Source organism: Oncorhynchus mykiss, chromosome 15 (assembly GCF_057628025.1).
Source record: "Oncorhynchus mykiss isolate SJ-2025 chromosome 15, ASM5762802v1, whole genome shotgun sequence".
Lineage (NCBI taxonomy): Eukaryota > Metazoa > Chordata > Actinopteri > Salmoniformes > Salmonidae > Oncorhynchus > Oncorhynchus mykiss.
Genome location: NC_143036.1, coordinates 23605045 through 23619174, shown reverse-complemented (window position 1 = coordinate 23619174; position 14130 = coordinate 23605045). Strand labels below are relative to the sequence as shown.

At 44.0% G+C, this 14130-nt stretch overlaps 2 protein-coding genes across 29 annotated transcripts in view; both read right to left on the bottom strand.

Annotated features, from left to right (window-relative positions):
- Positions 1-2: 2 nt before the first annotated feature.
- Positions 3-7815, bottom strand: LOC100136251 (leukocyte elastase inhibitor). 2 transcript variants are annotated; one of them, XM_021562188.3, is made up of 8 exons: positions 7403-7815; positions 4682-4880; positions 3314-3406; positions 2354-2494; positions 1905-2022; positions 1519-1661; positions 988-1155; positions 3-814 (listed from the first exon to the last, which is right to left on the bottom strand). In XM_021562188.3, exons 2-8 carry the CDS (start codon positions 4847-4849, stop codon positions 410-412), a joined length of 1236 nt encoding a protein of 411 aa, XP_021417863.3. In that variant the 5' UTR covers positions 4850-4880; positions 7403-7815; the 3' UTR covers positions 3-409.
- A 119-nt stretch (positions 7816-7934) lies between these two features.
- LOC110489808 (zinc finger CCHC domain-containing protein 2) overlaps positions 7935-14130 on the bottom strand; it is a 65669-nt gene continuing 59473 nt past the window's right edge. For 6 of the 27 annotated variants that reach the window (XR_016486594.1, XR_016486596.1, XR_016486602.1 and 3 more), the window contains 4 exons: positions 13769-13866; positions 13327-13470; positions 11200-13210; positions 9700-11080 (listed from right to left, as the gene is read on the bottom strand). Coding sequence is in view for 16 of the 27 variants with exons in the window: in XM_090199634.1 (XP_090055760.1) it covers positions 11019-11080; positions 11657-13210; positions 13327-13470; positions 13769-13866 (1858 nt within the window). In the remaining 11 variants the exon portion in view is untranslated. Of the gene's footprint in view, positions 11081-11199; positions 13211-13326; positions 13471-13768; positions 13867-14130 lie in introns of all 27 variants that reach the window. The other 21 variants (XM_090199634.1, XM_090199635.1, XM_036944073.2 and 18 more) reach the window with 5 other exon arrangements.

Genomic DNA, 14130 nt, shown 5'->3' with positions numbered 1-14130 from the left:
CACACACTTATCATATCTTTATTTCCTGTAAACTTTCATATAGTTGCTTAATTTGAAAAAAACAAAAAACACCAGTATAGTATCAGAAGACTAGGAGAGTTCATTATCAGAACACAAAATAGAAATATGTTTGAGGATAATTGCACTTCAGTGTGTTGAAGTAGGTGGAAAGTAGAGAAACATTGATCATGATAAGGCACAATGTGTTGTTCGTAACATCAGGCCAGGAAGAAATGTATTAAACCTAATTTCATCACAAATACACTTGACTCTTCAATTCTTTGGTAAGGCATTGACCTCAAATCATATAATCAAGCACACAGATGGGGTATTGATGTAGCTACTGCAGTATATACTATTAAAAGCCCTTCTTCCCTCCACATGGAATGTTCCATTTCCTATATAGCCTCTAAGGGGAGCAGTAGCGACCGTAGAACAGAATGCTCTGGGTGGGGTTGTGGCGGATGAAGAAGAGGAAGGGGTGGTCAGCGACAAATGTGGGCGTCCTCATGGCACAGCGCATCATCATGATGGCGGCCGTGGCGCCAGCTGCCTCTGTTCCCTCCTCGTTGACCTCCACGAAGGCCTTGTGAATCACCTTGGACAGCACCAGGTCGTTGTCAGGCGACATGCCCGAGAAGTCGCTTTTGCAGTGGTCGAAGGCATCCGTCATGCCCATGCTGGCCAGCAAGTCCTTCAGGTCCAGGCTCTCCTCCAGCTTGAACTTAGGCAGACCCACCTGAACCTCCACCGTGTTCATCATGTCAGGCCTGGTCCACTCCACAAGGTTCTTGTAAGTCAGCTCCTTCTCTAGCTGCGTTGTGTGTGTGTGTGTGTGTGTGTGTAGGAGACAAAGTCAAGACATAGACACGTATTTCAGTGTGAGCTAACCCTAAAACAAGCTTTCTAATTTAAGTTAACTTTATACTCCATGTGTATTGTGTTGGCCACAAAGCCCATCTTGTTGAATGTAAAGGTGAGTCCTACCTTCTTCAGGCCAGTGGTGTCATCCTCCATCTCATTAGGTAGCATGATGAGCATGCTCAGTTCATTCCCTACGTAGGGCAGCTCCAGAATCTGGCAGTTGGCCTCTGGGATGAAGGTCAGGGGGAAATTGGCCTTCTGATGCATCATTTTCACTTGCTTACTCTCCTTCTGTAGTCAATGAAAGGAAGGTAGGGAGTCACCAAATATTTTGTTAACAGTTGCCTTCTTGTGTGTAATTTGTGACTACAATGCGTTTTCACCATTGTAGCAAAGGTTACTCACCGTTACTCATGAAAGTGAAGCAAGCTAGAACATTACTCTCACAACAGACTCAGAGAAGGGATGACTGGAACCGACTACAGCAACAGTTCAGTGGAAGTCAGATCTTTTCTTTAGAAGCGCTACTCTAAAGTGGTGTAACTACACATTCATTGTGCAAACGGACACATCAGAGAAAAATAAATGAAAAGCCACTCCTCAGATCTTGTCGGGAATTCGTTCTATACGTCAAGCCGTTTGGGTAAACACTACCTTGTTTAATTTGAACAGGGCATCGCTGGTGCTGCTCTCTTTGAACTTCTTCTCCCAGTTGCCCTTGAAGTAGATGGCGTTCACCAACACTAGTCTGGTCAGTTGGTCGACAACCCCCTCCGCCAATAGGTTCTTGATTTTCTCTACAAAATACAGAGGCCATAGAAATGACAGAGGTGATGGTAACATTGTAATAAGGTGTAGTTACATAACAAACAGATAGATCATGGACACCTAATGGATTTAAAATCCATATGAATCCATATGAATCCATATGAACACAAAGTGATCAATTCATTCTCAATCCAGTCCCTTTGATCTTTACACCGAATTTGAGAATATTAATACTATTGTGCACATGGAGACAGCTTGCAGCATCTAACCACCTGCGGTCTGCTTCTCCACCCAGGCGTTAATGTTCTGTCGGGCAGCCTCCGCATTGGACTTGAAGTCCACAGCCTCCAGCTCGGCATTGTAGTGCTTCTTGGTGTCGCCGAGGAACGTCTGTCACATTTACCAGAGACACAAAAATCAACAGTCAATATCCTTGCTTTATCAAACCCTAAGTATCTAACATAATAGTGTATAGTCTACAATGATGTACAGTATAATTGTTTGTACAGTATAATGATAGCATTTTGCAGGATACTCTATCCATGATCTTTTTGTTGACAACTCTCTTCGTCATAAGGCTATGTTCCAACGTGTAATGAAATGCATAATGACCTTTAACCTAACACACTGTGATTCATTAGTGTCAATTCAGATTGAGCAAAAATATCTAAATCTTAGACACACACTTTCTCCACCCACTGTGTAAACAATCGGGCTTTACCTCAACGAACTGGTAAGACTGCTCGCCGTACAGGCGATTGGCCAGGCTCAGTGCGTACGGGGCTCCCTTCTTGTTCAGTTCACTCATGAGTTTGTTGAAGCCGACATGGACGCTATCTGTAGCTTTGTGGAGGTGCAGGGACTGCAGACAGGATTCAAAAAATAACATTTACAAAATGTGACATTGTGGTAGCATCTTCCTGTGGCATCCATGACATGCAAACCCCGAGCCGAAACACGACTCCTACGTTGTTCGGCTAGCAAACAAACCCGCCATTGTTTACTGTATTCATCCACCACATCACCAAATAAAGACATGTTTTCAGGAAAAAGTGGCAACATTAAAATGCATCCAAACAGCATAACTTGTCATTTTGACATTTGGTGGTTGGACATGACCAGCACAGATTACGTTCATGTTGCTCGTAAAGCAGATAAGGAATTCTTTGTTTGTTTGAGTGTGACCAGACTTTCCTGTTTATATTTCCGTTTTCAGACGGCAGCTTATCAAGGGTTATGAAGAATATAGATAAAAAGAAAAGAAAGAATATGCTTGTGTTCCCTCAAGTCCCAAATGTGACTACTACATTGTGTACATAGGCTATAAGAGGATTTGTGTTTATATCCCTTCACACATGTACTGTAAATAAACCACATAGACGACAGAAAACACAGACCCCACAACAAGGCTATCCAAACCTTTTCCTGGAGAGCAACGTGCTGTAGGTTTTCGCTTCAACTAAAGATGAGCTTAATCAAGTTAGATACATGTGGGGATAGAGCGAAAACCTACTAGAGAGTAGCGCTCCAGGAACAGGGTTGAAGAGCCCTGCCCCACACCAATAGTAGTACCTTGTTCCCACCAAATGGCTACCTCACCAACAGCCCAATGTTATCTGGAAACAAGCGCTCTTTGAACCCCCTGGGCTACCCATTCCTTATTATATACTTATATTAGCACCTTCAGAGCCAGCGGAAGCTGGGGCTTTTGTACTTGCTGGAGTAGTCCTGGGTCAGCCTTTTTAGATTTGTCTGCTTTGACAAAGCAGAGGACCTAGTGGACGTCAGTATGACAATTGGTTATCATTTTTGAACAGCATAGATGTGGGGAGTGGGCAACACTGTGTGTGTGCGTGTGGCTGGCGAGCTGTGTAGGTTCCAGAAATAATCCTTCAAAACGTAATGTAGGGCGGTAAATGAAGGCCGTTGAGTCCTTAACAGGTAAAGAAATTGAGACTACCCCCTATCGTATTTGTTCTGTGAAGATTGCTCAATTTTTTTTAATATCCTTTATTTAAACTAGGCGAGCCGGATTGCTCAATAGGAAGGTATGCATTCTTGTCCCACCCTTGTGTACCCTAGACTCGCCCTTTTTATGACTTCAACTCGACCTTGCTGCTATTTCATCACTACCTACATGTTCAGTATATTGCAGAAAGGCTTTTTCACATTGGACAATACATTCCATGGTTATTATAATAAATCTGCTGGCTGACAGCTAAATGGAGGTTGTACAAATTAGACTTAGTCCACTCTTATGTATTATCTAAACTGTCAGGGCCTCGCCCCCTGATTATTGACTGTACGTTTGTTTATCCCATGTGTAAACTCTGTGTTGTCGCACTGCTTGGCTTTATCTTGGCAGGTCACAGTTGTAAATGAGAACTTGTTCTCAACTGGCCTACCTGGTTAAATAAAATAAAAATATTTTTTAAAAATCCAATGACACCATAAACTCTTATCTGGCACCTACATGTCTACTAGCTGTACACAGATAATGGGAACCGAGAGACTGATAAGAGGGATTACTTTATTGCTCTCCAACAGTAGGGCTGTACTCAAATAAAGCCTCATCTGCTGACTAAAAGGAAGCCTTCTGTGAATTGTCATGGACAGGCTACCCATTTGTCAGCCACACCCTTTCCTATTCATCTCAGAAAACCCCTGTGAAAAACCTTTCCAGTGTAAGGGAGAAGCTATAGTCAATTTAGGCGGAGAACTGCACTGTTAAATAAATGACCCTGTGCATGTGACTACATATAAAAAAATCCAATCTAGCCTTGATGCAAGTTTACATTAGACAGGGTAATGACAAAAAGTAAAGGCTACATTATCCAACCTTTGTCGATAGTGACTAGTCCATCAAACTATTTTATGAAATATATATGTATTCATTCCGGTACCACTGTGCTGTCCGTGCATACTAAACAGGCTAATCAACATAAGTATAGTTGCATAAGAGATTAATGTGTGAGAGTAAGATGATTATGTTTGAGTGTATCTGTTTTTGGATGGACGGGATCCCCGAAAATGGTTTACACTGACTCACCTCTGACATCTGGGTAGCAGTGTTCCCTCTGGCTCCCAGGGACACCATGGCCAGGGCAGAGGAGATGCTGAGAGGGGAGTAGAAGACATTGCCTGTTTTGTTGACCTCTGTGATCTTCTTGAATAGCTCCAGAGAGAAATTGGTGTTGGCCACAGACACTGATGCCATTGTAACAGGTGGGAAAGGCAGGCTGGCAGAGCTTTGGAAGAAAGGTTAAGAAGTTAGTATCCGTGGGCACTGGGTTTTAAACTTCATTGTAACAGAGCAGTCATATACAGTAGCCTATATACAATGACATGCAATTATCGCGAGAGCTATCTTGGGCTGATGCGAAAGACTAAGTAGGCTAAAGAACATAGAATTAATGTAGTCTAGCTAGCAGTCTGATTAATCAGGCTGTGTAATACACAATTAATTGGTATATACATCCTGAAACTAATGCCTGCAAAATGTTGTAAATGTACCTTACAAGCCAGAATGTTGAATAAAGTTACATTTAAATGTACTCTTAACAATTACTTGTGTATTACAGCCTGATTAAATCTTGAATGAGTATGTACATCAGTGGTGTGCAGTTGTTTTGTTTGCCCGCAATTGCTAATAACCCAACCGCCCGACTACACACAGTGCACAAAACAATAGGAACACTTTCCTAATATTGACTTGCACGCCCCTTTTTTTCCCTCAGAACAGCCTCAATTCATTGGGGCATGGACAACAAGGTGTCAAGAATTCCACAGGGATGCTGGCCCATGTGGACTCCAATGCTTCCACAGTGTCAAGTTGGCTGGATGCCCTTTGGGCGGTGGACCATTCTTTAAGACACACAGGAAACTGTTGAACATGGAAAAACCCAGCAGCGTTGCAGTTCTTGACACACTCAAACCGGTGTGCCTGGCACCTACTACCATACCCCGTTGAGAGGCACTTAAATCTTTTGTCTTGCCCATTCACCCTCTGAATGGCACACGTCTCAATTGAGTCCATGTCTCAATTGTATCAAGGCATACAAATCCTTCTTCAACCTGCCCCCCCTTCATCTACACTGATTTAAAGTGGATTGAACAGGTGACATCAATAAGACATCATAGCTTTCACCTGAATTTACCTAGTTAGTGTTATGGAAAGATCAGTTGTTCCTAATGTTTTGTACAGACAGTATTTGATAAAGTGAAAATCTGAGGCCCACAACCGACTCTAACCCATTTATAGAAAATGCGCTGTCGGCTACAGTCAGACGCCGGAACGATTTCTTGACAGGGGATGCAGTTTTTTTTTGTCTGAGTTAGATATGTTTTTGTTTATAATTTTCAGCATTTTGGTAGGCTATTTATTAGTCAACTTGTCTATTATTATTATATACTTGCAGCTTATTTTGGTCATTAGATTAATAGCCTATTTGTTGCCCTAGAAAACGAAACCTTTGCTCACCAGAATATTATAAATCGACATAGGCAAAGTTCTCTAATCTGCTTCTTTTACAGGGCAAAGACATTTAAGGATTGGGGAGAAAATGACATCGCTAATGTTCTCTGGGTGTCACTGAGTAGACTGAAACCCCATGTCATTGATCCACAATCCAGAGGTAAGGCTGTACAGTGAAATAAGTATGACCCCAATGCAATTCTGAAGTATAATACATCCAGTGTAATTTCACTTAGCATGATCTATTCAATTATGGCATAATTCGACTCTTTGTATTAATTTGCATCACTGTCAATTACATACTTTTATTTTGAAGGCTAACCGCAAAGCCCACTATTCTATTGTGGCTAATCCTTATTGTGGCTAGCTTCACATAGATGGGTCCGACCATCGTTAATCAAATAATAATTGTTTTATACATGAGGGTTATTTTAGATGATGAAACCTAGCTATAGTTGGCTAACTATAGCTACTGAAACAGATTGTCGTTTTGCTATGTTTTTTGGGAAGAACATTGTTTGCATCCATGAGCTAGTTAGCTTTTTTAATGACCAGCACTGTAAGTGCCCGAGACAACTTTACCAGCGTCACAGAATACGGAGCGATGAATCGTTGGGGACATATTAAATTCGAGTGATTGTGTAATAACTACGTAATTTAATGACACGTTAAATTATGTGACGTACAGTCATATTCAGGTCCTGATTGGTCAACAAGCTTATTTGACACGCAAAGACCCATCCGTGTTCCATAAAATTTGGCCTCTGCCTGCCTCTGGAGGCTCGTCAAGCGTCACACCCTCATACCGAGTCTCCGACCACATTTTCGGATCAAGCATAAATGTGCTCTTACGCACTTATGCCAGTAGATATTGCACAATAATTATACATTTATGGATTTTATAAGGTAGGCTAATGTTTTGTCTTTATTCAACCCGGCCGCGGAGTGAATATAAACTCAGGGACTGTGGGTAGAGTCAACATAACAGTACATCATTGTGGAGGGCTGGTTTAAAGGAGTTTGAGTTGCCACTAGCCAGGCAAGATTAATCAGCTATCTAGTTAGCCAGCTACATTGATTAGAATGATCAATGTCCTGTCCTCTTTGATGTTACATTTATGGTGATAGCCAATCAAACTATAGTTCTTATGCTAAATAAGGATCACCAATTATAAAAAAAAAAGAGTATAGTAATCGCTACCAACCTGCAAATTCGTTTATCAGAATGGCAACAGGGTTAACAATAAATTAGTCAGTGCCTTTAGATTGAGAAAATATTGTATCGCAGCTACTCACCAATGAATGGTTATTTGTCAATGTCAGGTAGTTCTCTTTCCCTCTACAGCCAGGTGACTTCAGTGGGTGGTTTGCTACAGACAAGTTTCAGCTAACCGTCTGAAATATGTAATATACAAGACAGACACGCCCTGTGTGTGTGGGGGGGAATAGTCACTAGTTACCACAGCCACAGTAATTAACCCCACCTATTTCTACCATTACTCTTCTTAAAAACGGATTTTAAACCTGACCCTAACCTCAACGATAACCACACTTGATACCCTTATGCCAGACCTTAAATGAATACCAAAAAGCACATTTTTGTTTTCACGAATTTTTACAATATAGCTAATTATGACTTTATGGCTGTGGTAAATAGTGTAAACCCCCTGGTGGGCTGTAAAAGTGCTCTTCCGCATTCCGCACTCTTCCGCATCAACTGACTACTACGGCAATGCAAGTGGATAAAACTGTCCTGAAGTTCAAAGTACAAACAAAGTACATAAAAGCAGTGTAGGACCTAATTACAACAGACAAATAAACAAGAATGTTGGGGCATTTTGTATTTATTGCTGTTATTTCCAGGAAACCATAACAATTTGCATAAAATCCAAATTCGTTCTAGAAATATATTTGACCTTTCCAGTACACTAAAATGTAGATATCAAAGAATACAGTAAACATACACCTTAAGGTAACAGTGAGTGTACCCTCTACAGTACAGCATTTTTAACCATATATGTTCAACATGTACAACTGGCAGGTTCATATATACAATTGTCCTCCGAGCTCACATGGTTCTTCAAATCATCCAGCCGATTAATGTAAAGTGGTCCACACATTTTCTTTCCTGTGTTCATGTCCAAGTTTGCCTCAATATTTTAAGTAATTGTAAGAAATTTCTGCTTACATCAAATCAAGCAGAAGAGATTTAGAGTACTTCACCAGTTGGTGGAAAGCTTTCACAAAATGTTTGGAGACAAACTGTACTAAGTGTGACTATTCATAAAAATTGACATAACTTCTCATATAAACAAACAAGTGTGTACTGTAATATCCCTATATGTAATTTTAATGTGTAGACCACAAAGCTTAAACAGACACGAAAGAGCTCTAAATGATTGACAATTATCTCAAGGGATATGCTGTCTGAGAAGGCCAGGGATTGACATTGAGGCATGAAACGCACTTGCCCATCGGGCAAGTCAGGAGTATTTTTTTGGTTGCCCAAACATTATGATCACTTGCCCGAAAATGTAAATGATATATTTACAGGCAGTAAGTAAGTGCCACATATTACCTGCCTTTCACCTACACATAGGAATCAGAAAGATTGATTGAATTCTTTCTATTTTGGAATAATTATTCTATTTCGTACATCAGTTACGAAATACATTGTTTAATAAGTGAAAAACAGACAATGGGGAGGAAATGAAAAGATCAGCTTTTGGCTACTGGAATTCTTTGCTGTTTGGTTGTTTTCTCGCACACACACACGCACACAAACAAACAAAAATAACCAGCCCCATGGGGCAACCTCAGCAGGCTCAAGTAGCTTGAATGATCAGTTCACTTTCCCCAGGCAATATGGCAACCCTTAATGTCAACCCCTGGAAGGCTACCAATCCTGATATCCAATAAACTCCAGTCAGACACTTCCTTTAGTGTTCACACTTTTCATTTTCATACTCCACATGAAAACATCAATTTATAGTGTGTATGTGCATCGATTTGAGTACATTTACCAATGTACAAACAAGATGCCTTACAGTTAGATCTCACTGCTGCATTGAAGGAAGAATAAACATATTGACTGTCTAGGTAGGCTACATGACATCTGCCCTTGCCACCAGTCTTGTAGAAATGGCTAAAGAAAAAAAGTTATTTTCAGAGTTATCAATGATAGTATTATCCCTCCTAACCACTGATGCTTCACATGGCACCACCCTGTGGCTCGACTCTGCAGTGCAACATTTCCAAGAGAATACTGGATGGAGGGACAGCAGTGTAGCAAGGTATAGAGCTTCACTGCTGCAATAACATCTGTCTCTAGGTTTGATTTAGGACTGTTTCAGTGCACTTGAGAGACTTCAGAATTCCTGGTAGCTATAGTGCATGTTACCAAAAATAAAAACACAGCAGCATTTAACTTCTACATGACAGACATGATGATTAAGAACGTCTTAATATGCGTTTCACATTATATCAAGAGGCAAATGCTTTAAGAATTTCCCCCCCGATACTGCCAGATTCCTTAACATTAAGAAATTAAACATGTACATTCAAAAACACTGCAGCGAAAGAGAAAAATAATCTTTTTTTTTCTTCTTACATTTACTTTTTTGTTGGTTTGCATTCATCTTTTGTAGCTGTACAGTTAAACAATAAAAATCCTAGTCGAATAACAATGAGGTATAAATATACCGTTATAAAAGACAAAGTATATGAAACTCTAATCGAGATCCCCATGTATTCTGAGAACAAAATAATTTTACGAAGCTCCCCGTACACATGGTGTCTTTAAAAAAAATGTTTTCTAATAATATAAGAAATAAGTTAGTAAACATGAGCTGCTGTCTTGTGCCAGTCTTCAGTGCAAAATACCAAAAGCCACTGGGGGATTGGTGAAGGGGGGGGGGGTGGGTGGGGGGGGGGGTATGCGTCTCTGGAAACGAGACAGCTTCACCCTCAGCTGTGATGGGGATGTTGGTGATGTCTCAGGCACAAGTACTTAGGACCCTCTTCGCACACGCTCGTTAAAAAAGGTCAAACTAAAAATGAGAATAGCTAAATTTTCAATCAAATTGTCGACATATATTCAAGCGAATATTCCAAAAATCTGCATAAAGAAAATATGCACTTTTTCCCACATCAGTGTATGATGACGCAGTACACTTTTTCACTTAAGTTTTCATGTACCAAATATAAATCTAAAGTTCAATGTGTTTCCATCGTGTTTTCAACTCTACTGATAGTTTTGTCACAAACTGTTGCGTTAAATAGAAAATGTGACTACTCCGGTCTTGGCACGTGTGCTCTAGCCAACAGCTCGCAGATACAGTGCGGGTAGGCTAGTCTACATGAAGAGATTATTATGGATAAGAGCCAGAATCTTTTTATTTGTTAAACGGCAGTCAAACATCGATATTCCTGTCACCAGAATCTGACCCTTGACATTTATTGGAAAGGAGCATCAAGATCACCGTGCACTTTCACCACCCTGTGAAGTTCAATATAAATGAATTCATCTGTAGCCTAATAAACTGCATTGTTTCCCCGAGTCATAGTGGGAGGACCACACCATATCATAGCGTGACTCCAAGTTTACTTCAATATGATGGTTATTATATCAATATTTGCACATAAAAGCGTTACCATCGCATTTTACCGACACAAAAAGATCCCACCTTGTCTAGCGTATTTTGTTTTGTCAACATTTGGAAAGTTTACCGACACATTTTCTGTTTCCATCAGGCCTGTCATTAACTTTTTATCCGACATGTACTTTACTCGCCTAAAAAAGTTGGATGGAAACCTGGTTAATGACAGGGAAACATCGAGTGGTGCTCTCTTGAAATGGAGGGGTCTCTTTGACCGCTCGTGACAAACAAGATGGCGGAACGAGAAGACTTCTTCAGTCGGCGTTGTCTAGTGCTTCGGAAGAGTGGGAGGCGGCGTACTTCAGCCGAAAGCCACCTGAAAAACAGAGAGGTGGGCGTCAGTCGAACAAATAAGAAACGGGATACGATGAAAATAAACTCAGAGAAAGTAAGCAAAAAGACAAGGTTCCACTGAGATGTCTACAAATTCCCAACCTGCACCTAATCGTATCCTCTGCGTGACATGTGTCATGTCATTTGGTCTGTGTTTTTCATTTTTAACTGTTCTGCTGTGTTTTGTCTTTGCCCTGCTAACAGAGAGTTTGGGAGAAATGTCCACAGGTCTCCTGAGATGAGAGCCCTTTACAGCAGCTCCTGGCTCTAAATAAGTCCTGAAAATGGAAATGAAGGTGGCTAATAGTCTGTTTTTGGGGGATAGGGGGTGAGGAAGGTTACTGCAAAGGTGTGCCTTCCCAAGCTTGATCAAGGGTGCCCTCTGTGTGGGTGGGTGTAGGGTACTGGTGTGTAAGAGAGAGATCGAGAGGGGTGGGATCAGTCCTGAGGGCTGACCTCTACTTGGGGAAGTGCTGCAGGGGGGGCGGAGGGGGCCGTCCGAAGAGGCCAGCGGCCGCCCCTCCCCGCTCCACCCTGCCCCTGGCGGTGGCGTTATTACCTTGCTGTGTCGAGTCAATGGAGGGCTGTATGCAGTCCTGTGCGTAGTGGCCACTGACCCCACAGTTGTAGCACGAGACGTTGGCGTTCTTCTTGTTGACGCCGACTGCTACCCCCAGTGCACCTCCGCCTCCCGCCCCGGGCACCATGCCCACACTGGAGGGGTACATGTGCGGGTAGAAGCGGTTGTAGGGTGCCATCTGCTGGAGGCTGTAGCCTTGCTGTGTGCCCAGTAGGTGGTCAGAGTGGGAGTGGGGGTGTGTGTGCAGCAGGGTCTGGCTGGCGTAGGGGGCCGGGGCGGATGGAAAGAAGGGTAGCTGGGCCTGGCCGTTGCTCTGGAGGGGAGGCTGACTGAGGTAGCTGCTGTTGCACAGGGACGTCAGCTGGAAGATGGGTGGCACACCGAACACCTGCCGCGGCGGCATCTGGTGGGGGAAGAAGAATGAAGGCGCTGTGTGGCTGTTGTTGCTGGTGCCGCAGCCTCCCCGGCAACCGCACGCCCCGCAGCACATGGGCTGTTGCTGGGGAGTCGCCTGCTGCTGCTGCTGTTGTTGTTGTTGTGGTGGTTGCACTTGTTGCTGGGCGACGAGGTTACTGGCACAGCTGGTGCTGTTGATGTAGGAGGTGGAGTCGCTCTGTGCCGTGCTGTGGGTGAGGGCAGGGCTGGGGCTGGGCACAGGACCGGGGTTGTGGGTGGGCACGGATGGGGGCACCACCGCTTGAACCTGTCCAGCTGTGGGCACTACCCCTATTCCGGCTACTCCTGCCCCCAGCGTTGCCATGATGGAGGTGGGGATGGGGGGCATGATGTATGGAGAAGGCAAGCCTGAGGGAAGAGCCATGCCCGGGTGCTTGGCGTGAGGGATGCTAGGCTCCCCTAGGGGTACAGAGGGGGTTAGGGGGCTGGGTACAGAGGGTGTTAGGGGGTTGGCGGCAGGGTCGGGGTAAGCTGGCTGCAGGGGTGAGGCGTAGGGTGGGCCGGGGGCGATGACGCTGATGGCTCCAACCGGGGGGTGGTGGGCAGAGGAGGCCGTGACACCCTCGGAAGTGACAGTTGCCTTATGAGGGGCCGTTTTGAAGCGCTGGATCAGGGGCTGCAGGGCAGGGCTGCCAGGGGGGTGTAAGCCCAGGGTGGGGGAGCTAAACCCTGGAAGCAGCACGGGCACTGCAGCAAGGGCATCCCTCTTTTCTGTGTCCCCTGGCACAGGAACTGGCACTGGGGTGGGCATGGGCTCTCGGAGGACCAAGGGCACCTGCATGATCAGTCCTCCCACAACCTTGTTGTCTACCAGGGCCGCTGCCACCTGAGGAGGAGGCAGGACTGGCAGAGAGGCATCGGCGGGCAGTGCTCCGTTGGGCAGTATGTAGGGCAGGGGTTGCATAAAGGTGATGGGGGGAAAGTTGGGGATGGTCTCGGGGCAGAGGGGCTCCCCAGCAGGCTTGGCAGAGGCCAGGGGGTGGATGGTGGGCAAGCCCCCCCCTGCAACCTCGTGGCAGGGGAAGAAGGTGTCCGCTCTACCCTGGCTGCTGGAGTTGTCTGAGTGACTATCTGTATCTGCGTGAGAGAGAGAGAGGGAGAGAGAGAGGAGAACAAGTCTTAGTGCTCCTATCCAAAAACCTAAACAAGCACAAACTCTCTAATAATGGTGTGTGTGTGTGAGCGCGTGTCACCTTTGTCCTTCTCGTCCTCGCTGTCCAGGCTCTCTGGTCCATCGTGCTGGGGGCTGGAGGGGGAGCTGTAGCTCTCAGACGAAGTGTCTCCGTACACGTCCTGACTGGAGCCTCCGACTAGATGACCGTCTGGACACACACAACCTGAACATTAATGACACTAGATTTAATTCAATATCCTTTGATTTAGATCAAATAAAACATTTCAAGGCATAAGTGTGCTAAGGCATTCAAATAAGCAGCTCAAAAGACTAAAAAGCTATGCCCAATAAACTTGTACAACACTGCTTTCTGTTGGTAAAATTAAGTTACTACAAGCCTCCATTTCACCCAGAAAACAAAAACACAATCTTTTTTCTCCAAATAGCATTTGATAACATTTCAGAGTCGACTGGGACAGGAAGAAGACTGCAGGGGCAAATTAATTTCCATCGATTCCCACCTTTCCCTGACGATTGTCGCGTTCGCTGAGAAGCCAGAGGCACTATGCTCCCGTTCGTCAAGTAGGCCGCTCTTCCTTCTCCTTTCTTCCCCTTTTCCCTGGAGGAGAGAGAGAGAGGCGAGCGGTTAGTCACAAAAGATAAAGGAGGGAGGATAAGAGAAATTGAGGCCTGTGGCTTGTCACATTAGTTGGTAGCAGGAGGAGACAGCTCTGTTTCTAGAATGCTAGCTAGCGCAATGCTAAACCCTATAGCCCATAAAAATGTTTATAATAAGTAGATAGGGAGGAAAACTCCTTTATTTGAAGTCTCTACTAGTTCTCAAAAGTGCCTGTAGCAGTTGTCTGCCTGGGCGCTTGACAAC

Coding starts and splice junctions, on each gene's coding strand:
- LOC100136251 (XM_021562188.3), bottom strand. CDS start 4,849: ATGGCATCAGTGTCTGTGGCCAACACCAATTTCTCTCTGGAGCTATTC. Junction 2,023..2,353: donor AGTCTTACCAGTTCGTTGAG/GTAAAGCCCGAT, acceptor TAAATGTGACAG/ACGTTCCTCGGCGACACCAA. Junction 1,156..1,518: donor CCCTGTTCAAATTAAACAAG/GTAGTGTTTACC, acceptor CATTGACTACAG/AAGGAGAGTAAGCAAGTGAA.